The following is a 26,168-nucleotide window of genomic DNA, read 5'->3' on the forward strand; positions in this document are numbered from 1 at the left end:
CTCATAAAAGGAGTTTCAAGCAAGGAACCAGGTCGACCAGCTATGAGATTAATTGTGACCATTAAACAGTTGATGCAGAGCAAAAAAATATATCGGAACTTGGAGGAAAAGGCGAAGGTAGAAGACATCATTTTGTTTGAGTGACGGAGCTGCGCATCCCATAAAGCATTGCAAAAGATTTCTTTCAGGCAATTCCAGCGCTTCCTCTTGAATTTAACTGTATTGTTAATATAGAGTTGGGATATATTGTAGTTTTATCTTGTATCTATGTATAAAGTGTTTCATATAGTGTCTAGCCAATAACAGCTGACATGAGTTTCCCGGCTGCATTACCACAGTGCTCCACCAATCATAAACGTCACTATTTCCCCTGAGGAATGTGGGTGCTGTATTTCTCCTCGAATAAAACACTTTTTCCATACAACACAGTTGATATCACAAGGACTTGCGTCTTTTACAGGAGCCTGTTACATGATTTCACAATCTCTTCGCTTGTACTTCGCTTCTACATTAGATGGTTACAATAATATGCCTGATAATCAAATCTCTATTCAGAAAATGAAGGATTTTTTTTCACACTGTTGAGCTCTATGACTGTATCAAGCTATTTAAACTATTTACTCATTCCATTAAGCTTCCCACATGCCACTCATCTGATACTTAAGCTAACGATCTGAATTATGTTTGCAAACATTATCCATTTCACCCATTTAGCCATTCATTTTAACAGTTTCAACATCATTCATGTTATATTTCCAAGAAGTTGAAAAAATTGAAGACTAAACTGAAAGTATTTGTGCGATGTTGTAATGCAGCTTTTAATTAAAAAGAACTGCGTATTTCTTTCTATATGAATTGTTATATAAAGAAGACAACAAGGTTAATTGCCTCAGAAAAAGCAGCTCAGTTGAACAAAAGAACAATCAAACTAAAAAAATTTAAAGAAAAAGAACAAATTTAAGAACCATTACAGGCTTCTTCAAAAAATGGTGGGTCAGTCATTCACTGCCAAGGATTGTTCAATTTAATAATATCTCTGATTTGCTTTTAAATTCATAGAAAAAAAACAGCGTAACAAAGAGGGAGAGAAAAGCAGCGGAAAAAATCTTTATCGCCAGCCTCCACCTGCCTAAAATAGATATTACAAATGAGCAGGGATGTGATCACAGCTAAAATACAAATTGGGCCGTTAGTAACTACTTTTTTAAATCCAACACAGCACTTGTATCGATTGTTGAGCGAGAATCCTGTTTATCTCATGAACGCAAAATTAAATCAAAAATAAACCTGAAAGGTTATCAAGACAAAACTCGTCCTTTCTCTTCTTTGACAGACAAATGGGGCCTGGAGCATCCATGGATGTCAACTTTAAACAGCAGCTGGGTGATTTAAACAGAGTCATAAAGATTTCATATAAAAGTAATTACAATGCTCGACAAGCTGGAGGTGGCTCTGGACAAAAAGTGCAGACGTTTTGTGAGGGTAATAAGGCAAAAGAGGCAGATTGATGGGATGATTGAGATGAAAATATCCACCTGGACTTTTACCGTTTTCCTTTTCATCCTTTTGAAATTTTTCCCTCTCATAAATTTCCCTCAGCCACTTTGCTAACTGAGGCATTAGGAAAAAAAGCAGGCTATTAGAGCAATGGCTAACAACTCCAGCATGAGTACGGAGGATGCAGAAATAAGTTTCAGGAGCATGGAACAGGTGGCAGGTAGAGGGAGGAAGGAATATATCGAGGACAGGAGTGGAGAGGGAGACGAAAAAACACTATAAGAGGGTGGGAGAAGCAGGTGGATGCTGGAGTGGTGGTGGGGGGAGGATGCTGGGAGAAGACAGCACAGAGGACGTCAGGAGTGGGAGATGGGATGAAATCAACAGAGAGACAATTGCAGTGAAGAGGACAGGGGGAAGGGAGGGGGGTGTAGATACGGTGCCCCCTCTAGCGCGGCAGAGAGCCGGGGCCTGCTGCTCCTTGGCTGCGCCGCGTCTGTGATTATGCATGTAGCAGCCGGCCTGTCAGGCTCCAGGTCCTGTGCCGCCGCCGCCACTGAGCTTTATCTCCGAATCCCGGTGATTAATGAAGCCGCCGCCGCGTTCTGCACGGCGGAGGTGGACGAGCAATGATCAATCTTAATGAGCTATCCACCGTCCCTATATCAACTGCGGGGGGGATGTAATGTATGGGGGCTCCTGGCGGGGGCTCCTCGCCTTTAAAATACGATAACGAGGGAGAGAAAGAACGAGGGCAAGCAGTTTTCCTTTCTCGCTCTCATGGCACACTGCTGCTACTGCCCTCCCTCTCCCCCCCCCCCCCCCCCCCCCCGCTTTCTCCTGAGAGGCCGAGCGGTACTAGAAAACAGTTAGACATCTCAATAGAAGCCATCCTTAGGCAAAGTTAAAGAGACGGCGTCGGGTTGCTGCTGGGCTTCATCCGAACACGGAGCCCAGCGGTCTCCAGACCACTCCCGCCCCTCTAAAACGAGATGTTTGAGTCAATATCATTGATATGTAGGCCCCATATGGACCCGTGCGCCAAGGTTACTCATAAGCATAACGCCGTCATACTGCATGTATTAATTTGAGAGAATTACCTGCGCATACTGAGTCCACAGTGACTGGAATAAATTTCAGCCTCATTAATAATTTGCAACGTTCTCGACGCGCTCGAGAATCCCATTTCGGTTCCCACTGAAGTTATCTAGAATTAAGGAACACTGTGAGAGAGAGAGATAAAAACTTGAAAATCCATGCATTTGATATTACAAGTTAAGCCTGTTTTGGAATCATAATAACCCGGGTCCTGCTTTAGCTAATCCTGATATAGATAGCTTTAAGATATCGTCACCCAGCGCAACACTGCGTCGGCTTTAATTAATTTGCCCCTGCTCATTCTGCGTGCACGCTGATCCGAGTCAGCATATTAGATATTAAAAATTAAGCAAAAAGGAAACATCCATATCGCCAAATTCAGTATATTTGTCTCCCTGGGCAGGGAGGATGCAATCTGCACTCTATCAAGGTGGAAAGAGAGATGCAGACCGAGGGAAGAGGGAGGGAGAGAAAAAGGGGAGGGTTTAATTAATGTGCATGCTATGATTAATGGTCTCAGTGTGGCTATCACAAACTGGCTGTGTTTTTAATAACTGGTTTGAACAGCCTGTCATGCTAACAGTGCGTTCCTGTGGTTGCATCAAAATGAATATTCATGCACCACTAATATTATTGATAACACTGCAGGCTCCTTGATAACTGCAGGCAGCTACTTTAGACGACAGAGGAATATCACCGAGGTGAGAGATGTGCATTCTGTGTCACTATTACTTGTGCTGACATCATAAACATGTAACAAGGTAGAACTATGAAAAACAACGACCTCTGATGAGATTTGATTAAAGGTCTTTGCTCATAAATACGACCTCACGTTGTGTCAAACACGTTTACACAAAAACTCCAAAATCTTTGTCCTTTAGAGTTTTTGCAATGCGTTTGGCCCGGACAAAATGGATGTGAGACTAAATTGGCCCATTTGTAAAATAGCAAATGTGGCCAAACTATCCCAAAACAAGTGTGAACCTTTTTTGGCAAACATTCAGTGCTCTAGTCAAGGTGTAATCTTTACCATGTGGTAAACGGTAAATATGGCCCAAGTAGCATCTTTGGTTGACATGCAGTGTTGCTGTGGATTACTTGTGGATCACGTAAACAGGAGTGGACAACCCAAGGGCGGTACAGTGGAGTCAGCAGATAGTATGTGGGCCAGATGACAGAGTGGCAGTGTGGGCTGAATCTGGGTAAAAAAAAAATGTTCTATCCGGGATTGGGATCATCTGGATTAAAGATATTTGTAATCTTCTTTTTGATATGCAGTCTGAGTGCCGGTAGCATGTCAAACTGGACAACTGGCGTCCTGAAATAGACTTGGAGGCGGACAGGATAAATTTGCAGCTCCTGTGTGAGAAGATGAAATTCTCCTTGTTCCTGACGGCTTCTCAAGATTGGATCGAACCAATGTTTACTTTGCCTTTTAAGCGAGAGAACCACAAAGTCATACTCACGGCTCGTATCTTCTACTGCCAAGAAAAATCCAGCTCTGAGTTCAAGGTTTCTGCGTGTGCCAATTTTAACTGGATGATGGATTAAAAAACTTTTATGGAAAATACAGAATTTGTGTGCTAAGACCCTAAGTCCTGACAAAACAGGTACGTTATCTCCTTTAATTAAACACCAGCGCACACAGTGTGGCCTTGTAAACAGTCACTATCGTACTCATTTGGTGATCTATAATTTCCTCACTTAGCTGCATATTGCAGCGGTAACGGCTCAAGAAACCAATATACCGGTGGACGGTGTTTCCGCAGAGCCATTATGCTCTGTCCGAAGGTAAACAAAAAAGAATGCATAATTGAAGTTGAAGTTTAAATAGGGAAGATGAGGCAGATGAAGCGGTTACAGCGGAGGAAAGCTGAGCCGGCGTCGGGTGCACCGGGTCCAATCCCGTCTCGCCGTACAGCTAAAGAAAAACACTGATCTTAACTCGGCCAGGCATCTTAATTGCATTCACTAGCAGCGCCGGAGCGGCTCGGTCCCAAGATGATGGCTGATGTGAGCTGACTGGAAGATGAACTTCCTGGGCAGAGCCGGGCGGCTGGGTGCTGCTGGGTGCTGCTCGGTGTGTGCGATGGTGGAGGAGTGCGACCAGTGTGTCCCCCTCTAGCACTGGTGTGAGAGCGTCCCTGTGTCTGTGCTTACACATGCATGTGTGTGTGTGTGTGTGTGCGTGTGTGTGGGAGAGAGAGGAGCCGGTAAAGGGCAGTGAGGAGGAGGGAAGCATTAAAATGATGTTTGACATAAGAAAAGAGGGCGAAGGAGCCACATGCTCCGTGCTGCAGCAGGTGGCCCAACAGATCTGAAACCACATTCTCAGCTAAACCATCCAAACTGTGCAGTGACTGTATTATAGCAGCTGCTTATTATTAGGCATTTATAAGAAAAAAAGAAAAAAGGGAGAGAGGTGCCTTTACCACAGCACCCAGCAGTCGTCTCAGCTCGGAGCTGAAACGAGGCCGGGAAAACATTATCAAAAACATCATTGGAGTGGCTGCCGTGGTTTAACAGCGGTAAAACCTAGAAACACAGTCTCGCATGTGTGGGAATCATAGCTTCCTTTTGATTACTAATGTGTTTTCTCCGGTCATGAGTTGCCTTTAAATGGTGCTCAATCACATGGTGCAGCGAGTGAGTCCGTCCCTGCTGAGCTCGGCACTAGCTTCCCCCGGCAGATATTCATCAGGACAGCCATCGATTTGAATGACTTGGTCAATAGACACACAGAGAATCAGCTCTCAGCATCTCCCTCTCTCTTTGATGTTCACACTCTCCTCTACTCTCGCCTCCTCCTGTTCTTTGTTTTTTATTTTTTCCTTTTGTGTCGTCTTTCACAACAACGCCAGACCTCCCACATCTCACAACACAGTTGCTGACAGTTGTCACAGCCGCGGATGGAGTGACAGATGTGGATAGATTACTTAATACCTCTTCTACACCAAAAGCAGCAGATACAGGCAGGTTTTATTGAACCTGCTAAGAAAAGGTGATTGACTCACTTCCCATAGCAGATAGAGGACTGTGTCTCGCAGTTCTTTTCCCCCAGTTTATCATGTTTGACGTCACAAATGTGCTGGAAACCAAGGAGCTCTCTCATCTCACCGTCTTGCCAAATTAGCAATTTCAACCGAGTGTCACGTTTCCATCAGTGTCGATCAGAGCTGATGAAAAACCTGCGTCTACGGGGGAGTGAATGTTGATTGAATCTATTCCCATTGCCGACTAAAGCCAGATGATAATGGCTGTTAGTGGTTTTTTTGACCAGTGGAAAAGCGGCTTACTGATTCCATAGCTTGGTCATTATGATAAAAACCGAGGTTGAGGGAAACAAAGAGAAGATGAAGACAAAATGTACTAGGGGCAGGTGGTGTGAGGGAAATTAAAAAGATGGCAAGATGGCGAGTCGTTAGATGTGTGCACTATGACAGGCAGGTTTTTGGAAAAAGGCCTGCTTTGGACGGAGAAACCAGGTAGGCAGATCACAACTCAGTGACTGACATATCTCAGTGGGTGATGAGGTTAAAGCTGCCTTCAAGCTGCTCTGCGTGAATCCTCACACATGGCCACACAAACATATGGCATGTGAGAAGACGTACACAAACACAACCTACACAGTAAACACAAGCCACAGACAAATATGACAAATACACACACACACACACACACTCACACACACACACACACACACACACAGCCACGCAGACTGAGGAGCACACAGTTGTTGATGTGCCCACTGATGCAGAGCAAGACAAATTGCTCCCTTTGAAGGGAAAGCCAAATCAAACACGGAGTGTGATTTCTGTCACTGTGGTGCTTGGCTCTAAGGCTGTGAAGCTGACATCTGACCAAACATCCATGCAGTCACACCCAAGAAGTTTTGCGCACGCACACGCACAGCGGTCTGTTGTGCAGCTGGATTAAAGGAGGAAGAGCTCTGTCAGCTACTCCAAGATCCAGGCCTTTGCCATAAAAAAAAAAAAAAAAAGAAGTGCCAAAAACCTCTGCTGCACATCAGTGCTCACGAGAGTCGTGGCTGCCGGTTCAAACTTGTGTTCATTCGGGAACACAATCATCCAAGTAGCAGCGTTGGTGTTTAAACTACTCGTCAAATAATCACTGCTGAAACCCCCCAGACGTGAGACGCTTGACCAGGTTTTGACCGCCACTAGAAAGTATAACTGTGCTGTCTCATGGTGTGAAAACAACCACAGGCACAATGGACATCGTGCTGTTAAAGAATGCCTGGATTTGGGCCACAGCATTTGTTAGATCTTTTGCCGGATAATAATTCATCAGCTATTCAAGCAAAGCCCCACCTGTCAGACAGTGGCTACCTCATTTATTCCATTTATTTTTAACATAAATCCACAGGTACAGCCACAGGTTAAAGTGAACTAAACACCCGCAGGCAAAAACATTGAGAGCTGGCACTTCAGAATCTTTTCCGAGAACACAACTCAACCACCACAACGAGAGGACAGGGAGGCCATAACCCATTGCATCTGAGTGACATATGTGTTTGTATCAGTGTTTGTATGTAAACAGGTCCGGGCTGGTCCAGATTTGATTTGGAGATAATTACGGTCAATGGGTCGGGTCCGGGATGGATCTTGCCAGGTGTGCCGGTCGCAGGTTTTTGCCAAAATGGACCCATGCAGGACTCTTGTGTGTGACAATATGAGCAGTTTTATTACAAGTTACTGAAATAAATCCCTGAAAAAAATATACAAGTGTGTCAGTGACCAGTGTGTGTGTGTCCTCTGACTTCATTTGCTGCCTATACTTTTATACCTGACAGGAGCGTAGCCCGCAATCACTGCCCTGGGATCAGATTCGCCAACCTCACCTCAAGTCATTAGAGGGCTGCAGGAACACCGACCTCTAACCTGCAGATGCTCCCCCCGTCTTTTCACTTTTCTTCTGCCTTTACTCATGTTATCGGTCTCTTCTTTTTTGAAAAGCACGCCCAGAGAATTGTAAGATAATTGTTACAGCAGCGAGCCAGAATGCAGGCCGCGGGAGCTTCTCCCCTCCATATTCTACCACTCTGCCGGTGCAGCAGAACAGTAGGCGCCCATCGCCACCGAGATATGCAGCGTTAATTGATTTGAAACAGAATGCAGAAGACCTGTAGGAGCTTGGGATTTGTGACTTCTTGGAGTGGGCGATAAGGCAGAAGGAAAGGAAGGAGAGAGACAGGAAGCAGCAGACAGAGATAATCAGAAAGATATGAACGCAGAGACAGAACAACAGCAGTGAGCGCAGACTGAGGGGAAGGGCATGCAGGGTGACTTTGTTGTTATTAAAGTATTCCCGTCAGCAGGCAGGTCTGCCCGAAAGACGTCAGGGCTGCGAATTTCCATAGCGTTCGACATTTTGCCTGTTGCCACTGTCCTTGTGTTATTGCCCCAATGGCATGCTTACAAACGTTGACGCACTGGTAAAATGCGGTGGGGAAATAAACAGTGGAGGAGATGTGGGCTTCAAGTGCCTCGATTTGCAGTTTGACCTTCATCGAAGGCTGCACCAGGTTTCAAGTATGTATGATGTCGAGAAACTGAACCAGGGATGTTTTCCCCCCTGCCTTTGAAATACAGCAGGTGACAAAATGTAACCACATAAACTGAAAGTAACAAATTCATCTTCATATGAATCACAGCAATGCCACTGAACTTTTACAGCCCTGCATCTTTTTTCCTTCCCTTTCAAATTGGTCTTAAAAGTCTTTTAAATACTGTAATTAAACGGAACTCCAGATTCCTTGGCTCGTGAGATGAAGGTCAACAAATTTTTGACATGTACATGGTTAATGGATCGCGACAGTCTATTCTAGCTCTCACTCGACGGAGACCAGACCGAGCCGACAAGCTCGACTAATTATCCGTTTCCAATTCTACCTGATTTCAATATATCTCAGGCAGCCCGACCAAAATAATTGCTTTTCTGCAATCTACAAGTTCATTTGCACACATTTTATTGATCAAAATGAGTCAGGAAAAAGAAAACAATCTAAACCTGAATTAAAAGCTTCATTAAATGCGAAAATTGGTCGGGGGATTGCGAGCATCTGTTTCCCCGTGCCCCGCGCCATAAACTCCAAGGTTAAACCTAACACCAATTTACGGCTCGCAGACTCTCAGGCGTGGAGCCGGAGCGGCGAAGCACCTTCACACAAACACGGTGCGAGTCAACAAGGCTTCAAACGATTTTCCAGAGAGATGTGATCGCAGGGACTGAAAGCTCTTCCTGCCTTGTGTTCAGTGTAGGCCTCTTGTGAGCCTCCAAACTACGAGCGGGGAAAAGATAAACCTGACACACTTCCAAGCAATTTCAGAGCAGCGGCGATATGAGATGCTGCCTTTGTGCAGCAGTTTGACACCAGATGTTCCTCTTCTTAAAGAATCCAGTATGGGCAATCCTGCAGGTTTTAAGAAGTCCAAGAGCCCTTTTTGTAACTAAAATGTTAAGACTTTAAAGACTCTTTTCCAACCTAAACAAAGAAAGTGTAATAATCTTTCAAGATCTAGTGAATTCATGGTAAGTGTTGAGTTTTAGAGCAATCAATAATCACAATATTAATGTGGATATACATTTTCTCAGCAAATGTAACCATGTGGTACACACTGCTGTCAGCTGCAGCAAAGACTTATTTCCCTGTTTCATGTATATATCTATAACAGTGTCCTTCCAAGCATGTGACCAGTTTTCCCTCCCACTTTTACAGGCATTTAGAAAAGACACAAATGATCATTACTGTTTTCTGTGCTACCACATGAAGCACATTAGGTTTGTCTACAATATGTTTGTGACTTAGACATCAGATTGCATCTTATGGTGAATTAAAGCAGAGAACAAGGTCATTACAAAGGCTTCACATATTTCTTTCTTGCCTCTGCATCTGCTCCTAAAATTACCCGCGAAATTTTGCTAACCACACAAAGCCTGAAATAAGGTTCCAATTAACACACAGGCACAGGCCCCCGCCTCTCTCATAAATCAACGTGGTGGATGGAGAGAATGTGCTGAAAGCTGCCTGATGACTGGTAGCTGTGCCTGAAGGCTTTGCCAAGTCATCCTTAGTCGGTACAGCTAAACCAATCGCAAATCGATAGCAGCGACAAACTGAATGTCTTCAAAACTTTATCGAGTCATAATCACGTTCTTAGTGTAATTTAAAATGCAGATCCCAGCCACACACCCTACTACCGTCACAATCACTTAGTCATTGGATGTGGCAGAGATGGACATTGATGTGGAATATAAAATACCCAGATCAGATTTAATGCCACCCCCTGCTTTTTCCAAATATTTTAAGACCTTGAATATCAACAAGTCAATTTAAGACGTGTTAGGATCCACAGGGTCCCTGCACATGTCTCCGTGCCGCAGCAGGTGAACTTCTCTACTCTCTGACCTTGGAGGAGCTGAAGTGAATTAGCTCTGGTTGCAAGTTGTATTTTAACAACCCCTTGCTCTGAGCGTCTGTGGCCTTGTTTATGACTGTTGGCATCGAAGCTGCTCTGGTATACAGGCAGAGGGCCGAGGCCTATGTATTTCATTCCAGCAAGGAGGGGTTTGGGTTAGGGGGAGGTCACAAGGAGTAGAGAGCTAAGACTACATTGATTTAATACCTGACACCTACCCCGGCTTGGATTCACTTCTTGGCTCAGATTGCAGAACAGATCTGCCTTGATTTAGCCACTGAAAGTTTGGCTTGACAGGTTCCATATCTGGAGGAGAGCGATTCTAAAAAAAATGATGAAAGCCTCCTGTGCTGGAAGCGTCCGCTGAGGCTGGCTGCGCTTACCTTTCGGATGTCCCGGGTCGCTGAACTCGTACTTCCCCCTCCCGACCGTCCGCAGCATTTGCAGCCCGTTCGGAGCGTCCTGATTGTCTGCAGCCGTGTTTTGGGCCAGCGCCGCTGCTGCCTGTCCATTGGTCAGAGGCAGGGCGGGGGGCTGGATGAGGTGAGAGGTTAGGTGGCCGTTGCCCATCACGCTGTGAGGGAACGGGTGAACCACGTGGTTGGCCTGGGCAGCGAGGATGGATGGTGCAATGGTGGGCAGAGCCGAGTGGTACGGAGGCATGCTCAGGACCATCGAGGGCGGCTGCTGTGTCGAGTGCGGCGTCAGCTGGAAGTGGGCGGTCATGAGCGGGTGCTGCGGGGGCACTGGCGTCTGCATGGATGCGGTTACTCCTATGATCGGCGACTGCGCGGTCACACTGTGGTTGAAGGACGGCGGATGAGCGAGGGCGTAGGTGTGGGGCAGGAGGCTGGGCTGGCTCACCGCGGCTACCGGTGCAGCCCAGGACCCGGGACCTGATGGACAAACAGGCAAAGAATGGAAAATAATCCATATTATACCAAAGTTTTACACCAGGAGTTCAGTGCCCCTTCTAGGACTCTTGATTAAATGGCAATCTTGAAATAGGCTGTTTTATTTTTTCCAGTATTAATGCTCCTGAGCAAGTTTAGAATTATTCCTTATCTTTAGTGAGTCCCTTATTACTATGTGTGTGCTGGACGTTGTGTGCAGAGGTCTTCATAAACTAAGGTGCAAAGTGAAGTTAGAAAACGTTGTGTTCATCCTACCAGGTTAATCTACAGTAATGATGTAAAATTCATAGTTTTTCATAAAATAAACTGAATTTTCATTATTATTGTTTAGTATCTAACTGAAATGCTGTTATATTTTCATTTATTGCATTTCAGCTGTGTCAGAGGTCTGTTAAGCAATACAAATTCTAGCATTACCGCTAAAAACAATTATTTTGTTATTGGATGAATAAATGAATGTCTGTTTGAGTCAGATAAGGTGAATAAAAAAGAATCAAAATGATCTGGCAGAACAAATTATTTTTGCACCAGTTGCTGAGGAGTGTTGTAAGAAGAAGACAGTTCGAGACAGTGCGACGGTAGGCTGGTAAACCATTGAGAAAGATTAGGTAATTTAGTATATTAGTATATTAGTAAACAAGTGCAGGGTTCTAATTCCAAATCTGGAATCAGATGATTAAAGAGAGGAATAAAACCACAGTGGAAGATGGCACAACTCCACACCACAACTGACTGTGGGCTGCTCAGCATCGGTCAGAGTTTGTTTATGACTCGTGACAAAAACACGAAGATTCAAAGCAATGTAAAGATCTGCACACAAGATCAACACTTTAATAAGATTGAACTATTTGTTTTTCCGCTGGAGGAACAAATGCTTTTCCGAAAGTAAACTTGCTCGGTGCATGTGGCAGTCTGCACTACTATCTGCGTTGGAGCCTGTGTTTACCCAGACACTCTGAGCCAATCATTTCCCTACCCTGAGGCGTTGGATGCTGAGGGTGTGCTGGGAAGACTTGGCCATATTGGACCTGAGCGTCGATTCCCTCCCTCCCTCCCTCTCTGATTTGCTCACACCCCCATCTCCCTCTGCTCCTCCTGCCATAGCCAAGCTCCAAAAATAGCCCATCACTCTGCCAACGGGCCAAAGGCTAAATCAAAGCATGCAAAAAGCTAAGTAAGAAAAAAATAAATAAGCCCACGTTATTCATATTACTAGCCTCGCTACTACAATAGTGAGAGGGACGGAGAGGGAGTGAGCGATAAAGAGCGACTGAAGAAAAGAAAGAAAGAGGAGAGAAGAGGGTGGGAACGGGAGCCTCGAGAGGAGAGCCCAATGCAGTTCACTATTCACATGTCATTGAGCTAATCGGCACCAACAAAGTATTTCACTTGCTCTCTTTTGTAGCTCATCTTGATAAAAAGCGATAGAATCAAATGGGCTCATATAATATATTCATATAACATATCACATAATCATTCAAGGTTTAACCTCAGCGATGGCATTCAATAGAAATTAGTACATTCACATTCTATGTGTCCTCCAGTTCAATGTTCTTGTCCTTCAACATTACATCTTTTACCAGAGGAAAATAATTAGGGAAACATTTCATTAAGATGACCCAGCAATGATCGAGATGTTTAGGCATCACCTGCGAAGTCAACAAAATAAAGTACATGGTTTTGAATTAAGATGGTTTCTTAAAGTTGCAAGTTTGCTTTTAAAAGCGAAACGTTTTATATGTATTCACTCCCCAATTGACTTTAGCCCAAAACATGGAACCAAACTATTTTCGTTCAAGGCGTCGAAAGTCGAAACAAAACTTATTCTCCAAAGTCAAACTTTCTGCCACCGACACAACAGCGAAGTTTCCGTTGAAAGAAATCGTTGATTAATTCTGGCACAGTTGGCAGAGAACTTTCTGGCAACACAGCTCAGTGAAGTGTGGAAGGGAGCTGGCTTCGTTGCAAACGCCAGTCACAGTTCGGAATAGCGCACACACGCAAATCAATATGCAACACTATGCTCGGATTTGAGTGTCATCTGCGACAGCGTGCCGGGTCGGTGACATCTCACTCTGCTCGCACCTCAATCCACGCTGCAGTGTGTGTGTGTGTGTGTGTGTGTGTGTGTGTGTAGGAGCTGCGGCAGTGGGAGGGGTGAGCTGGGAGCGCAGTCTCGCTCAATTACACAATATAGGGTCTCAGGATTGTCATGCCCTCAATGCACAGCAGGGGGTCTGTGGCCACGCAGCGGGAGGGAGCACAACAGGAGGGCAAAGGCAGAGCGCCACATTGTCACTATCACAACCGCATCATTCCATCACAGGAGCACCTCCAAATGCCTCGCTTGGCTTTGTAAGATATCTGCGTTATAACAAGGCGGCGCGCTGAAAAGGCAGAAGCAGAGTTGAGACGTGTTTTCAGTGAGATGCTTTGCTGCCACGGAGTAACAGCTGTCTGCAATCTGGATTTGTTGAGCCAGAAGTTCCACTGGAACAAGCTCCGCGCCGGCATTATTCTTGAATGAGACCGATTTGTGATGAGCAGGTGGCAGAGGCAGGGGGAAGGAATGGGTGAAAAACGTCAACATTGGCTTAACTCGTTAGCGTTAGCACACGACCGCTCTGTACACGTTCTCAAGGGGCTTGGCCAGAATAAGGCCGACGTCTGAATTTGACCTTGTGGAGACTGTCAGAGTTTCACTTCATAGGTTTAATTTAGATTAAATCCGCTTCAGTTAGTGACACAATAACATTAACAAGGACAATACAATGAGAGCAGGGTGGCGGTGGTGGGAGGCGGTGCGGCTGGTGAGGGAACAAAATAGATGACTATCTTCTCTCTTTTTTTTAAACTCCTTAATATCAAAGTTATGCTTCTATAATTATATGTATAACTACTCTGCTGTATGTAAAGATGCCGCTTGTGTACGTGCATTATGCATGACTGCGTATGTTAAGTATGCATGTTGGGAAGGCAAGCGTGTATTCTATGTAGGGCGAGGCAGTCAAGTTGCCTCATTAGCATTGGAGGCTAGCGTAGATGGCCAGAGCAGTCTCGGGTGAGCGTGTGTGTGAAAGTGAGTGCTCCACGTAGAGGGTTAAATCTGCCGTGTGCAGGCATACAGATGATGCAAATCTTGTATCCCCTTAAGCTCCGATCCTGTGGAACCGGTGGATGTGTGAAGGTGTCTGTCAGTACTTATGCATGCTTGTGTTTATGTGTGTGTGTGCGTGTGCGTGTCTGTGTGTGAGATTCATTACCGTTGGGCTCGCTGTCTCGATGTTGCTTGGCAGGGGGCTCATCGGTGTCCCACGGTGTGTGCTGGTTGATGGGCGTCTGTCCCCACCTCACCCCCGGAGCCAGCAGCAGTCCTGGTGTCTGGTTGTCTCCGGGTGACAGACCAGAGACCTGCACAGCAGGAACAGAAAACAGCATCACTTATTAGAGAATCATATGAGGGGAAAGAGCAAATAACACCTATGCACCTTCTTTTTAAATAACCCTAAAATCAATGTCATCAAGAACTATGGTTTAAGTACAATAGTTAATTCATTAGATTGAATGAAAACAACGCAGAAAATCCCAGCCCTCTGAATTGTTCTTTAAAGTATTGAAGTGAGAATGATGGAGCATAGCGTATAATCAGCACTGAGTGACTGAGTGCTGATTACAGCCTATATAATGAGAACCAGGGGAGAATCATGTTTACGTTCACAAGAGTCTGTGGAGAAAGACCAGCATTTCTCTTTTTAGAAAGTAATAACAATTGATTTTCTAGTGTGGAGTCCATTAAAATTCAGAAACCTCTCCTCCCCCCTGAAATCTGTTCATCTTAATTCTTCCAATGAAATAAACATTGTGTTAATTTAGGGGAGACGAGTAATTCTGATCACAAATGCAGCAATTGAGTAAACAGAAAAAAATGAAAAACCAAAAAACCAAGGCTAGGTGACAATAAATATATATTGTTTATTTTTACAGACGGGTGAATTCCTTTCAACTTCACCAAACCAAAATGAGAGTTCTCTAAGCCTTTCTTTGGAGCCATATCTCTCATATTGCTGTTCTGGTAGGGGAGTAAGAAATGTTATCGGGCAAGCACAGGCTGATGAAAACACAGGGTTAATCACCACTGGACCCCCGAGCAATATTTGCTCTCCCTATCTGCAGCTTGGAAGCTGGGCCTAACAGCCAGGCAGGAGCCAGGGCAGAGCCAAGCCTGATTCCCCCTGCTCACCCCAGCCGCCCCCCAGAGTTAATAGAAAGGACCTGGTCACCGGGCCCCTCCTGCGTCCTCCTGGCTGATCCCTGCATCCCTTCAATTCCATTATCCTCGCTGACCCGCCATCCACTTCATCAAGCACGCCATCATGCATTCCAACAGCAGCGCCACCGGAGCCCAACAGACTGGGAGCTCACTGCATGACAACAGAACGGCGATCCAAACTATTCACATCACAGTGAATTAATGTGCAGCTTTGCAAATTGGATCGCAGCCATTTCTGGAGAACCCAGAAATACACCACCACAGTTTCTGCCTCCAACAACAAGTGGAGCTCTTCACAAAACATTTTTGAAAGAGTCTGTGGATGAGAAATCGCACCTTGACCTTAAACACCAAAATTGAATCAGTTATCCTTGGGAATCACTTCATTCCAAATTTGAAGAGGTCCATTCAAGGTGTTCTAGAGTTTTCACATTCGCAATAATGGGACTGTGGTGTTTGTGATTGTGTTGTGTAGTTTGTGGCTGTGTTCTTCCCCTTCCCTTCGGTGTTCCCCTGTGTGTTGTGTGTGGCAGGGGGTGTGGCTGGCTGGCGGCTGCAGCAGGACGAGGCATCCTCCTCATCATCCTCCTCCATTTAAGCCTGGGCGTCTCAGCACTTCCACGCCAGATTATTCCGTCCAATACGGTAGCAAGAGATGAGCAGGAAACTCTCGACTTCCTTGTCATTTGGATGTAAGCTAACCTTGTTACTTTCTTCAACCAGGCCTCTTCATCCTCCACGTTGCCAGGATCTACAAGCCAGCCAGCACCCTGCTACTCCTGCCTTCCTTTTCCTCGCCAGCTAAATAAACTCTGTTCCTTATCCATCTACTAACCACTCCTTGTCTGCTTTGGGCTCCGAACCTTCACTTAGACGTAACAGGGACAGGCATGAATACGGACTGACAGATGCATGTATGGATGGATAACACGCAGAGCACACCATCTGCTCTATTAGTTAAAAATAATATCACAATAGCAGATAAGTTAATCGAGTGTCCCTCGATGAATCCACTGTGAAAGTTGCCTGACAGTTTGTAATTGCTGGAGGCAAAGAAGGAAATTTAAAAAAAAAAAAAAAAAAAAAAAAAGCGAAAGGGAAACATCTCAAGGCAAAATAGAAAACAGCGTGATGGAGTGGGAGAGTGACGCTGGGTTTAGAGGGGAGACAGGCTGTCAGGCCTTTTTGTCCAGCTCCAACCTGTCGACTTCAGACAAGAGAAAACTGAGATGGTTTACTCAGAGAATGCCCTAAGCGCTCAATTCCATCCCAGAGCCCTGGAGACTTAGGGGAGGGAAAATCCAGAGCGTTTTCGAGGTGAGGAGTTGCATTCTGCAGCCCACCATTTGTTATAATGAGCATTTTGCCTCCTCTCCTCCGTGCGCTTGACTGTATTCCACTTTAGCCACGCTTCGCCTTCCCCTCTACACTGGCAACTCCTCATTAACTCACAGCATTGACTCCTCTTCTCTCCTTTAGCCCTGCATCCGCCTCATAATACACTCTCATTAATACTCCCACCCATTTACCCAAAACAGAGAGACACAACTGTCTCCTGTGCTGAGAGCCAATCCATCTGTCATAGCTTTTAGTGCACCGGGGGAGAAAAAAAAAGGAGAAGAAGAAAAAAAGAAATGGTTCTTTCTCAGCGCCATCACATTGACAGCATATCAACTCGGCTCAGAGACAAACCCAACTTGGAAATGATCAAGGTTGGATAGAAAATACACACACGGTCACATACACAGACACACAACAGAAGGATGTTTGTGCACTGAGAGCAGGTGAGAATACATGTGAGCGCACACGCAAGTACACACACACACACACACACAGGAGCCAGGAGATATGAGACGGGATGTTTATTAAGATGGCAGACTCGCTGCAGGCAGGCAGGAAGGTACCGTAGGTTCTGGGACAGCGCCTGCCATTTTCCCTCAATTTTATTTACGCTCCCCATTTCCAGTCCCCTCCTCCCCGGTCGCCCATTATCACCGGGCAGCAGATGGTTTCCTCTGACTCGACAAAAAAAAAACGTGCCGGAGAACAGGGACGGGAGCCAGACAGATAACTTGCGAGTCGTGCCAAGCCGTTCTGTGTTTGTTGTCGAGCTGGCGGGGGAGGAGGGATGGGGGGTTGGTGGTACTGTACGCCACATCCGGGCACATGGACCACATACTGCAAGTGTGGAATGTGGCACTCGCACAGAAAGGTCTAAGCATGTTTGGATGCACACAAACCTACCTAGACACATGAATCTGAAAACAGCTGCATATAGAGAAGGCTTGGGTAGAGAAGACTGGCACCAGTTATTGCTTGGTCGGTCTCTATCAGACGGAGTCACGATGCTGATTTCTGCATTGGCCTTTTTAGTTAACACGACAACACACGCTTTACATGGCTCTGACAGCAGGTTAGCCCACAGTTAGCTGTTGGCTGCGTCAAACTGGAGTCGACAAATGTCTGAAGCTAAGCGGTCGAAAGCTTGGCGGTATTTCACCTGAAAGGATTCTGACTCGGGGACCTGCAGCGAATGTTCGAAAAGACAATTCCAACACGAGAAACTAAATGAGTCACCTGTCAATGCACGGATACATGTGAGAGCAGAGGGAGACTCTGCTCAGTGTGACCCCATGTGGAGTACATCAGCTCACAGTGAGGGCCCCAGCAGTGGGGAGACAATTGATGATGAGTTTGGAGCCAGAGTTTTTTTATGTATTAAGCCAAGAAACTGTTATTTAGTGTTAAATTCTTATAGTTGAGTTATGTTTTATATTGATTTATCCTGTGATTTTGTTAAGATTTCTTATTTAGATTTATATATTTAATTTAAGGAAAATTTAAGTTGTTAATTGTAAGTGGATTACCTTTCAACTTCGAATTTACCTAGCAATGACAAAGCTATTCTTATAATTGAGGGCACTTTTTTTTATTTTCAATCAATCTAGCACATGTATTGCTCCTATTCAAGAGGATCTTTGCGATCTGGAATAGGTCCTCTCAACCGATTTGGTTATATGCATGTTTTATTCTGATAATCATTTCATGTGTCGATTACTTTTTTAATTAATTTCATCTACTTTCATCAAAACCAATCTATCAATAAATTGGTATTAATCAACTAAATGTTTCTGAATAATGTTTTTATTTTCAGAAAACGTCTCCATCAAGTTACTGTTTTTAAACTAGAAATGTACATGTGATATTCTCAACATTTACTGTTTTTCATACAGTGAAGCATGTCAAAAAAAAATGTAATCTCAGAATCTGAAGCAGCCATCCATCTGCTTCTCCTGCACAACCCCACATGCCGATACACACCAACACACACACATATGCACACGCAGCAAAAACCCGGAGCATCATTCTCCCCCCTCAAACCTCTGGATGTTGCAGACTTGTCAGAATCTGTGTATTGAAGAGAGGAAGATAAAATCAAGATGCATCAGGCACTAAATACAAACCCGTCCTGCTCCGTCCGGGGCAGCGGAGACAGCTGTCTGATCCCGGCTGGCGGATCAGCTATTTCTCTCGGACATGGTGAGCGCTGACGACTGTCACTATGTGAACTCTGCCTTCCTGCAATAGCCAGCAGCGTTATTGTGCCTATATCAGAATCCTCTTTGCCACTGGCCACCCATCTGCTGTGGGCGCACACAGGAGGGGCCTCATCCAGGGCTTTGGTTGCTCTGAGTCATCCTCAACATCCACATCCAAACAAACCGAAAATGTTTGCTTGTGTTTGCCTTCAAATTTAGTTTCGAGACAGCCCTTGTCTGCCTGTGTGAGTTATTGCAACGGTTCGATCCCACAATAGCACAGGGCAGGACACCAGAGTCTCCACAGGAAAACAGGCACCATGAGCGTTGTGCATAAGCTGCAGCTCTCTGCACCTATTGCGTCTGTGACATGGGTTGGTAAAGCAAGAATCTGAACGTATACGCGCTCCCCTCCGGTTAGGAAGATGGCTTCCGTTCTCCCCAGAGAAATTACTTTACTGCTCGACTCTGCGAGGGACGTCAAGAAAGAGAAGAGGGAGAGAGATTAGTGTGTCTATAACACCCGGGTCCCATTGCGGTAAACAACGTTACAGCACACACTGATCAAATCAACTAACTGCTATGAGATTTAATAACAGGTCTGGGTGGGGGGGAGCCGAAGTGGGAGCAAAGCTGGGTTTTGAGAAAGCGGGAGGAGAAGGAGGAGAAAAAGAGGATGGTTGAGGGAAAGCTGGGGCCTATCACACACACACACACACACTCACACACACACACACACACACACACACAGAGAGCAGGGTCACGAACAATAGCCCAGTGAAAAGCTAATCTCGTGCAATGTCATTAGAACGACTGCCAGACCCAATGAGATAGTAATGCGCAGGGTGAAGTCCGGTTGATTATGTTCTACCTTTTAAAGTTCAGTGTTTGTCCGGTTGCAACGCTCTTTACTCACCAGAGGAAAACAACAGACCTCAGGCGAGGAGGAGGTTCAGCGTGGTGCGGTGTCAGTCAGCTGACATCGCAATCAGGACGGTGTGTTAATGGGCACTTGTTTTCCTGATAGGTTTTTTCCGTTAATCTACTGTGACCGGGTGGAAGTGGGAATCTCTTTCTGGACTCCCGGTGCGTCTACAGTGGAGCCGCCATTATTGTGCAATTTAAATGCATACGAGAAAAATGCCCCTCCGCAATCAGCCGGCTATCTCTGGGGAGACGCACATACACACATTTTTATCATAATCAAAATTTCAATAACAGCAGTCACCGCCACGCCTTGCTGTATGGCGCACGCCTGTAAAATAATATCTCACAGTGATACCACACCATGAACAAATTATAAAAAAAAACACAGTATGTGCAGGCAGGGAAATGAAATTCAACCGCCGACAGAATGGCTTTTTCTTCCCTTTGGCCAGGCATGGACAGATACAGTGAATTTGGCTGGGATGTGGAGGGTGATGGAAATAATGGCTTTCCTCAGAGAAAAGGAACAGAGAGAATGGCAGAGGAGGAAGGAGTGAACGATTGAGAGGCAGAGTAAGCCACAGCCATCCATCTCACAGTCTTGTATCATTTTCTTTGACAGATCATTTTCAGCTTTTCTAAAACGGAGAGCGAGAAAAGAAAAAGCACAAAAAAAAGCACCCAACTCTTTTTTCCTCCCCTGGCTCCGTGTAGAGAGCTCCAACCCGAGTGTGGTCCAAAACTGACCAGGAGCGTCAGGGAGCGCGCAACTCATTCTCTGTTCGGACTTATTCACTTACTGTATAGAGGTATCTCCTTTCCATGACAACGAGCTGACACCTAAATGAGAAGTGGATTCGTTCCGGGCTTCCGTCATAATGGTGCTGAACCACGGGGCGGCTGTGTCCAATCTTTCAGACTGGAACATAGCAGAGCATCTCCCGGGTAAACAAAGAGACTACAGCAGCCATTTTTTTGGCAGCCATCTTAAAATGCGGTTACACCGAAACGCCGAAACAGTGCGGTGCCACCGACGGAGAAAGGCGCGTACTTCAGTGTGATGGCTGCATACTGCAGAGACAGAGAGGAAATCCAGGTAATATTTATTTTTACTGGAACGGATCCAAGTATTTAACTCTACAAACATGAAAGGAAACTTTAATTGAAGATATCAAGGTTTTAAGGAAGACTTAAAAAGTTGGCGAAAAAGAGAATATTAAGCGGGATTTACACACGGCGTTGAGAATAAAATGAATGACACTTTCGAACAGTCAGAGAAACCACTATGGATGAAAATCTTTAGCAAAGCTCTAATGAAATCCCTCCCCGCTGATAGAGGCTGATAAGTAAAAATCCACTTCCATAATGGCTCTGATTGCAAAAGCCACGATTTAAAACTATTCCTTTATATATCTGCTTGTAAACTTGTGTTATCTCTCTATTGTCGTCCAAAATCAAGGGGAACAAAAGCTGAGTCAAAAATAAAGATTGGGTAATATTGAGTGCAACGAAAATTGAAAATGTGTTTTGACAGCTGAAATGTTTGTGTTGTTAGACTCAACATCTAAAACATTAAAACGCACAAAAGAAGTCAAGATGGGTTGTCTTACCAGTGTTTCAGTTGCTGCTGTTTATTTCTCATTATTCAACCTAACAATACAAATCATTTACCAAAAGAGAAACACATACAAAAAAATCATCTGCACTGAAGCAAGAACATAAGACAAGTGTCAGCCATTACTGGTGTTTGACTGTTCGTGACTGGCAGGTTGTGCACCAACCTCTGAAAATCCAAACAAGGGCCGATTCTTCCCCACACTGACCCCAGCACAAGTGCCTGTATACATAAATATATATATCTATGTATGCTAGAAAGGGCTACAGATACAGAATGTAAAATTTCGAGCCCCGGGCAAAACAATTGAAGGGGAACACACTTCACATCCACTGAAATCCAAGCTCAGGCACTCCGACGGGCTCGACGAGCTCCTGGCTCGATGCACACGTACCATGAGGAAGAAGCGTGATCGCAGGGGCGAGGCCGACAAGCTTGAGTGGAAGAGCAGGGCTGGAAACCACGCCTAATATCCCATGAGGTTGCAGCGTTTGCCCTTCGATTCACTACCTCGACCCCTTCCCCTTCTTGTAGTTTCTTATCTCTTGGAGACAGCGTAAGTGGCTGGGCTGTAACAGCACCATGAACATGTCCTATCTGTGGGACCAACACAGTGAGGTGTCCTACAGAGGGCGACCAGTGCTTGGATATGGGAGCCGTGGAGGTTTCCTTTTGTCATGGTAGCACTTCCCGGGAGAGCGTGTCAGGGAGCATGTTGCCCTCCACTGGCACCGACCAGGACAGTGAGAGACACAGGTCTCCAGCGGGGCATGACCCTGCCTGATGTGTGGCGAGTGTTTGGGGAACAAAATATCCACAGCCTGTCACAGCAGCTGCTTCGGAGACCCAGAGACGAGTGTGGCTCTTGTCTGTGGTTGAAATTGAGGCAAAATGACTACTTTATTTAGCTGTGTGTGTGTGTGTGTGTGTATGTGTGTGGTGTGTGTACGAGTGTGTGCGAGTGTGTGCATGTTTTTTCGGATTATATATATATTTGTGTGGCTGTAATAAATGAGTGTTAACTTGGCAAACAGGCATCAAGCACAAAGGAATAAATTGCATTCCTTTTGATATTGCAATATGATGGAAATAATATCGTCTGTGCTAAAAACAGGGTAGAGTCCGACTATCTGAACAAAGGAATGACATTACCATGGTGTGAATACACCTTCTGTGGCTCTCTGACATGCGGTACTTCAACGTCGCCCTGACAGAAGGAGGTTTTGTGAAGGCTGCGGCCTTTATCGGAACGGTCATTAGGTCAACATCACAGAATGTTAATGCAAATATGAAAGGGCCGTATGCTGTCGGGCTGCCATTGTGGGTAAATAAATAGTTTTCACAGAATTGATCGCGCTCCCTCTGCACTCGTCTCCTTGGACTGAAGAAGTGACAAAAGGAGGTGACGGGGAGGGCAGGAGATGATGCTCCTGAAAGATAATTGGTTTAAATGAACTCTGGAGCTCACAAGGCCACATGCGTTTGCTTACAAAAAACTAAATCTTGGGCCGATCATCTTTTTTTAAGCAATATCTTTACAGTTCCATTCGCCTCGGCGTTTATAGAGACTCCAAGTGCAGGGGGAAATAACATCTAGCATTAGCATCTATGGTAAAAAGCTGGACTCTCGCAGGTCTGGAACATATTCCATAGGCGCTGACCCTCACTCTGTGATGTATTCATACTCAGAGAGATTGTAAATGTGACAGACAGGCAGTTGGATGGATGCCTCTATCTCAATGGAGCCTCCTATTGACTTTCACTGGGCACTGAGAGATCTGGCAGACAAAGACGCAGCCTTCCGTCAATAGGGACTGCAAGTACAAAACAGCTTCTGGCCAACACCCCATTCTGGTCTGTCATAATACTCCACTGTGGGTTATTGTACACCACATAGTATCGTTCTACTAAATCCACAAATGTTTGACTGTCTGTATGTGACACACGACGGAATCGTTCATCTTATCCACTTCATACTTGGCATGTGTATTTTTAAAAGGCCGAGGAGGTGCAGTGTCGAACACAGAACAATTAGTTCACCCACTGGTGGCCCATGGCAAATTATATCTGTTTCGCCTGGTCAATTAGGTAATTGTATTTCACTGTATTGGACTGACACAGAGAGCCACAGGAATCGCCGGTGCTGGGCTTGTGTCAGATTGTGTCACTTGCTTTAACGGACCTCTGAAATAGCCAACAGGCAATGTAGTAAACAGTAACACCAAACAATTAAACTTGTATTGAAAGCTCACACGTGAACAGTAATAAAGCAAAGTCAGTATCTGTATATGAATGTCATTGAGCATAAATCAGTGCAAAAAACAAAAAAAAAAAACAGAATCCAGTTGGAAGCACAACAGCTTCACAGAGAAAGCTCTGCACACAACATCCAGCACACAAACAATAAAAAGTGACAGTTTACTGTAGAACTGTTTGAGGAGGACTCACTACCAACCGTCTCATGAAAAGAAAAAATTCTGAAGTAGCTCCGGAGCCTCAACCCAGGCCACTCTAACAGCTCTTTCCAAGCAGACAGGTTTAGAACAGGCACTGAACGAGTCAAAATAAGGCTTTATTTTATTTATTTTTTTATTCCCATCCACATCTAATAGGATTCGTTTTTTTCTGGAACGAACATAATAAACCATTTTACAGTGTTACATCACGTCAGCACCTGGGAGGCAAAATCTCTATTCAGGGTATAAATGTGAGTAATTAAACTGAAAACACAGGCACGTCCACTGGCTGCTAGTTCCTGTGAATGTTACTAATTAACGACGCTGTGCTGCGACATTATGAGAGCACAGTGGTCAAATCATCGACGTGCCTGAGTGCGAACAGCAGTATTAGGTGAGATGCAGCAGACTCAGCGTTGCAGCGAAGTCAAATCAAAACCGCTCATGACTCCGCGAAGGTATTCAAATTTCCAGCGCGCCCACAAGCCTCTTACTAGCCTATTATTTTGGGGACTTTTTATAAGCTTCTGAGCATTTACCGACAAAGAAAGGAATTAAATGTGCTTCAATGGTCGACCTCTAAGCCTCACGAGAAAATGTGCTCATGTGCTAAACGCAGTTATTTATATTTATATAAGCAGCCTGACCTGCATATACTTCAGCTCGATCTTCATATGTGAAACGAAAACTCCGGGAGAGGTCCGGACACCAATTTTCCAAAGTTCATGTCTGAAAATGGCTCTCATGAGTTTCTGACTTTCTCGGCCAAAAGCACAGTGCCACATAAAGCAAGGCACAGGCGGCCCCATGTGTAACCTGTGGCCCTGATCCAGCGTTTGAGGTTTCAGCCTTGGAGCTCCAGCCCTGCTCCCCCAGGGTGTAAGTGGAGACTGAAAGACTGGTTTTATCCCACAGGATGAAGTGGTCAGTGGCAGCGCTGTGCTCCTGCAGGCACAGGGGGGAGTCGACACAGAGCACTGCTTGGGGTAAGATATACCCCTTCAGAAACATGCTGGGATCATTAGAGATCCAAAACCCTTAAAGAATCTCAGCAATAGCCATGACCTACACAGCGGCAGGTGGACAAACAGACCTCTGCTTGAATTATGGGGGGATTTTTTTTTCTGCCTGTTTGGAAGCGCCTTTCAACTGCCTTTGAATGAGCTTCTCTTGATTTGGTCTAATGTTGTTGGGTTTTCAAATGCAAATGCGACTCTATACAGATGGCAAAAGTAATTTCAAGGCCCATATCCTGTGTCGAAAGTTACAATTGACGAGTGAAATGAGGATGTTTTTGAAGATTCGCTGGTGCCTCCGAGCTCGATTTGTTCCTTAACAGCAAGCAGAGTGGTAAAAAATAAGTAAATAAATAATCAAGAAGGTTCCAAACTAGAGCACGAACTGGTTACAAAAGTGGAGTTTGCATGAAAATTAAAGGAATCTATTTAAAAGCAGCCTTTGCTATAATATAAAATTCCATTTCAATAAATGTAATAGTCGAGCATTCCAGATTCATCGTGAATTTTGTAGGAAATTTAGGGATTCCATTCATACCAGCTATAAAAGAGGATCCTCTGTTTGCTTGGAAAGTCTGTGTTTTCATTTTTTTCCCCCTTTTTGATAAATAGTGGAGAAGCTCTGTCTGGACAGAAGGTACATATTTCAAGAGCTAAAATTGATGCAGTGAGGCTGACCGTGTTGTAGCTCTCCCACATTCTGTTTTTCCTTTGTTATTTCGGTTTTGATGGTGTCCAGCTCTCTACAGTGGACTCATGTACCGCTGCTGAGCTGCAGTTTTATCACACAAACAGTACACTTGTCAACTTCCTCCAGCCAGTTGGCATGCTCGTGTGCTTTCCCCATTTCACCTCGAAACTGAGAGGCTGAGAATCATAGTTTAGTGTCCATTTTCCCAGTCCCAGTGCCGGTGAAGCAGGAAGACTTACAAAGATTTGCTTTAGTTCCCTGTGGCGAGTACATCCCGCATCAAATCTATGAAAACTACAACTTCATAAAAACAGAACAAAACAAATCTATTTTCTTAGAAGGCTAACAAGCTAACCCGGCTTTGGCATTTATAAAATGATTTGATTTGTTTTATCCGATTTAGTTATTTCATTAATGTGATAATGTGCCAGATGAAAAAGTGTTTCTGCTCCACGGATGCAGACGGACAACATTAATCTTTTAGATGATTAATCACTTACATAGATGAATCATGTTACTAAAAACTGCTCTTGCGGCCAAATATAAAACCGGCATACCCATGCACATAGAAGCGGGGCTGAAAGCCTGGGGTGTCTTCTTTCTCTTTCGTCGCATGAAAGACGACACATCACACACACGCTGATCAATACAATTCAAAGCAGAGCCTCAGATACTTTCCTCTGATACAAATATTTTGCATGGATAC

The 26,168-nt window shown here is 44.9% G+C and overlaps 1 protein-coding gene across 2 annotated transcripts in view; it reads right to left on the reverse strand.

The window, feature by feature from the left end:
- LOC133973546 (kelch-like protein 29) overlaps positions 1–26,168 on the reverse strand; it is a 232,074-nt gene that overhangs the window by 104,971 nt on the left and 100,935 nt on the right. For both annotated transcript variants that reach the window (XM_062411479.1, XM_062411480.1), the window contains exons 4-5: positions 14,212–14,359; positions 10,418–10,930 (exon numbers count right to left, since the gene is read on the reverse strand). In XM_062411479.1, coding sequence (XP_062267463.1) covers positions 10,418–10,930; positions 14,212–14,359 — 661 coding nt within the window. The remainder of the gene's footprint in view (positions 1–10,417; positions 10,931–14,211; positions 14,360–26,168) is intronic.

This window comes from Platichthys flesus, chromosome 18 (genome assembly GCF_949316205.1).
Source record: "Platichthys flesus chromosome 18, fPlaFle2.1, whole genome shotgun sequence".
NCBI classification, from domain to species: Eukaryota; Metazoa; Chordata; class Actinopteri; order Pleuronectiformes; family Pleuronectidae; genus Platichthys; species Platichthys flesus.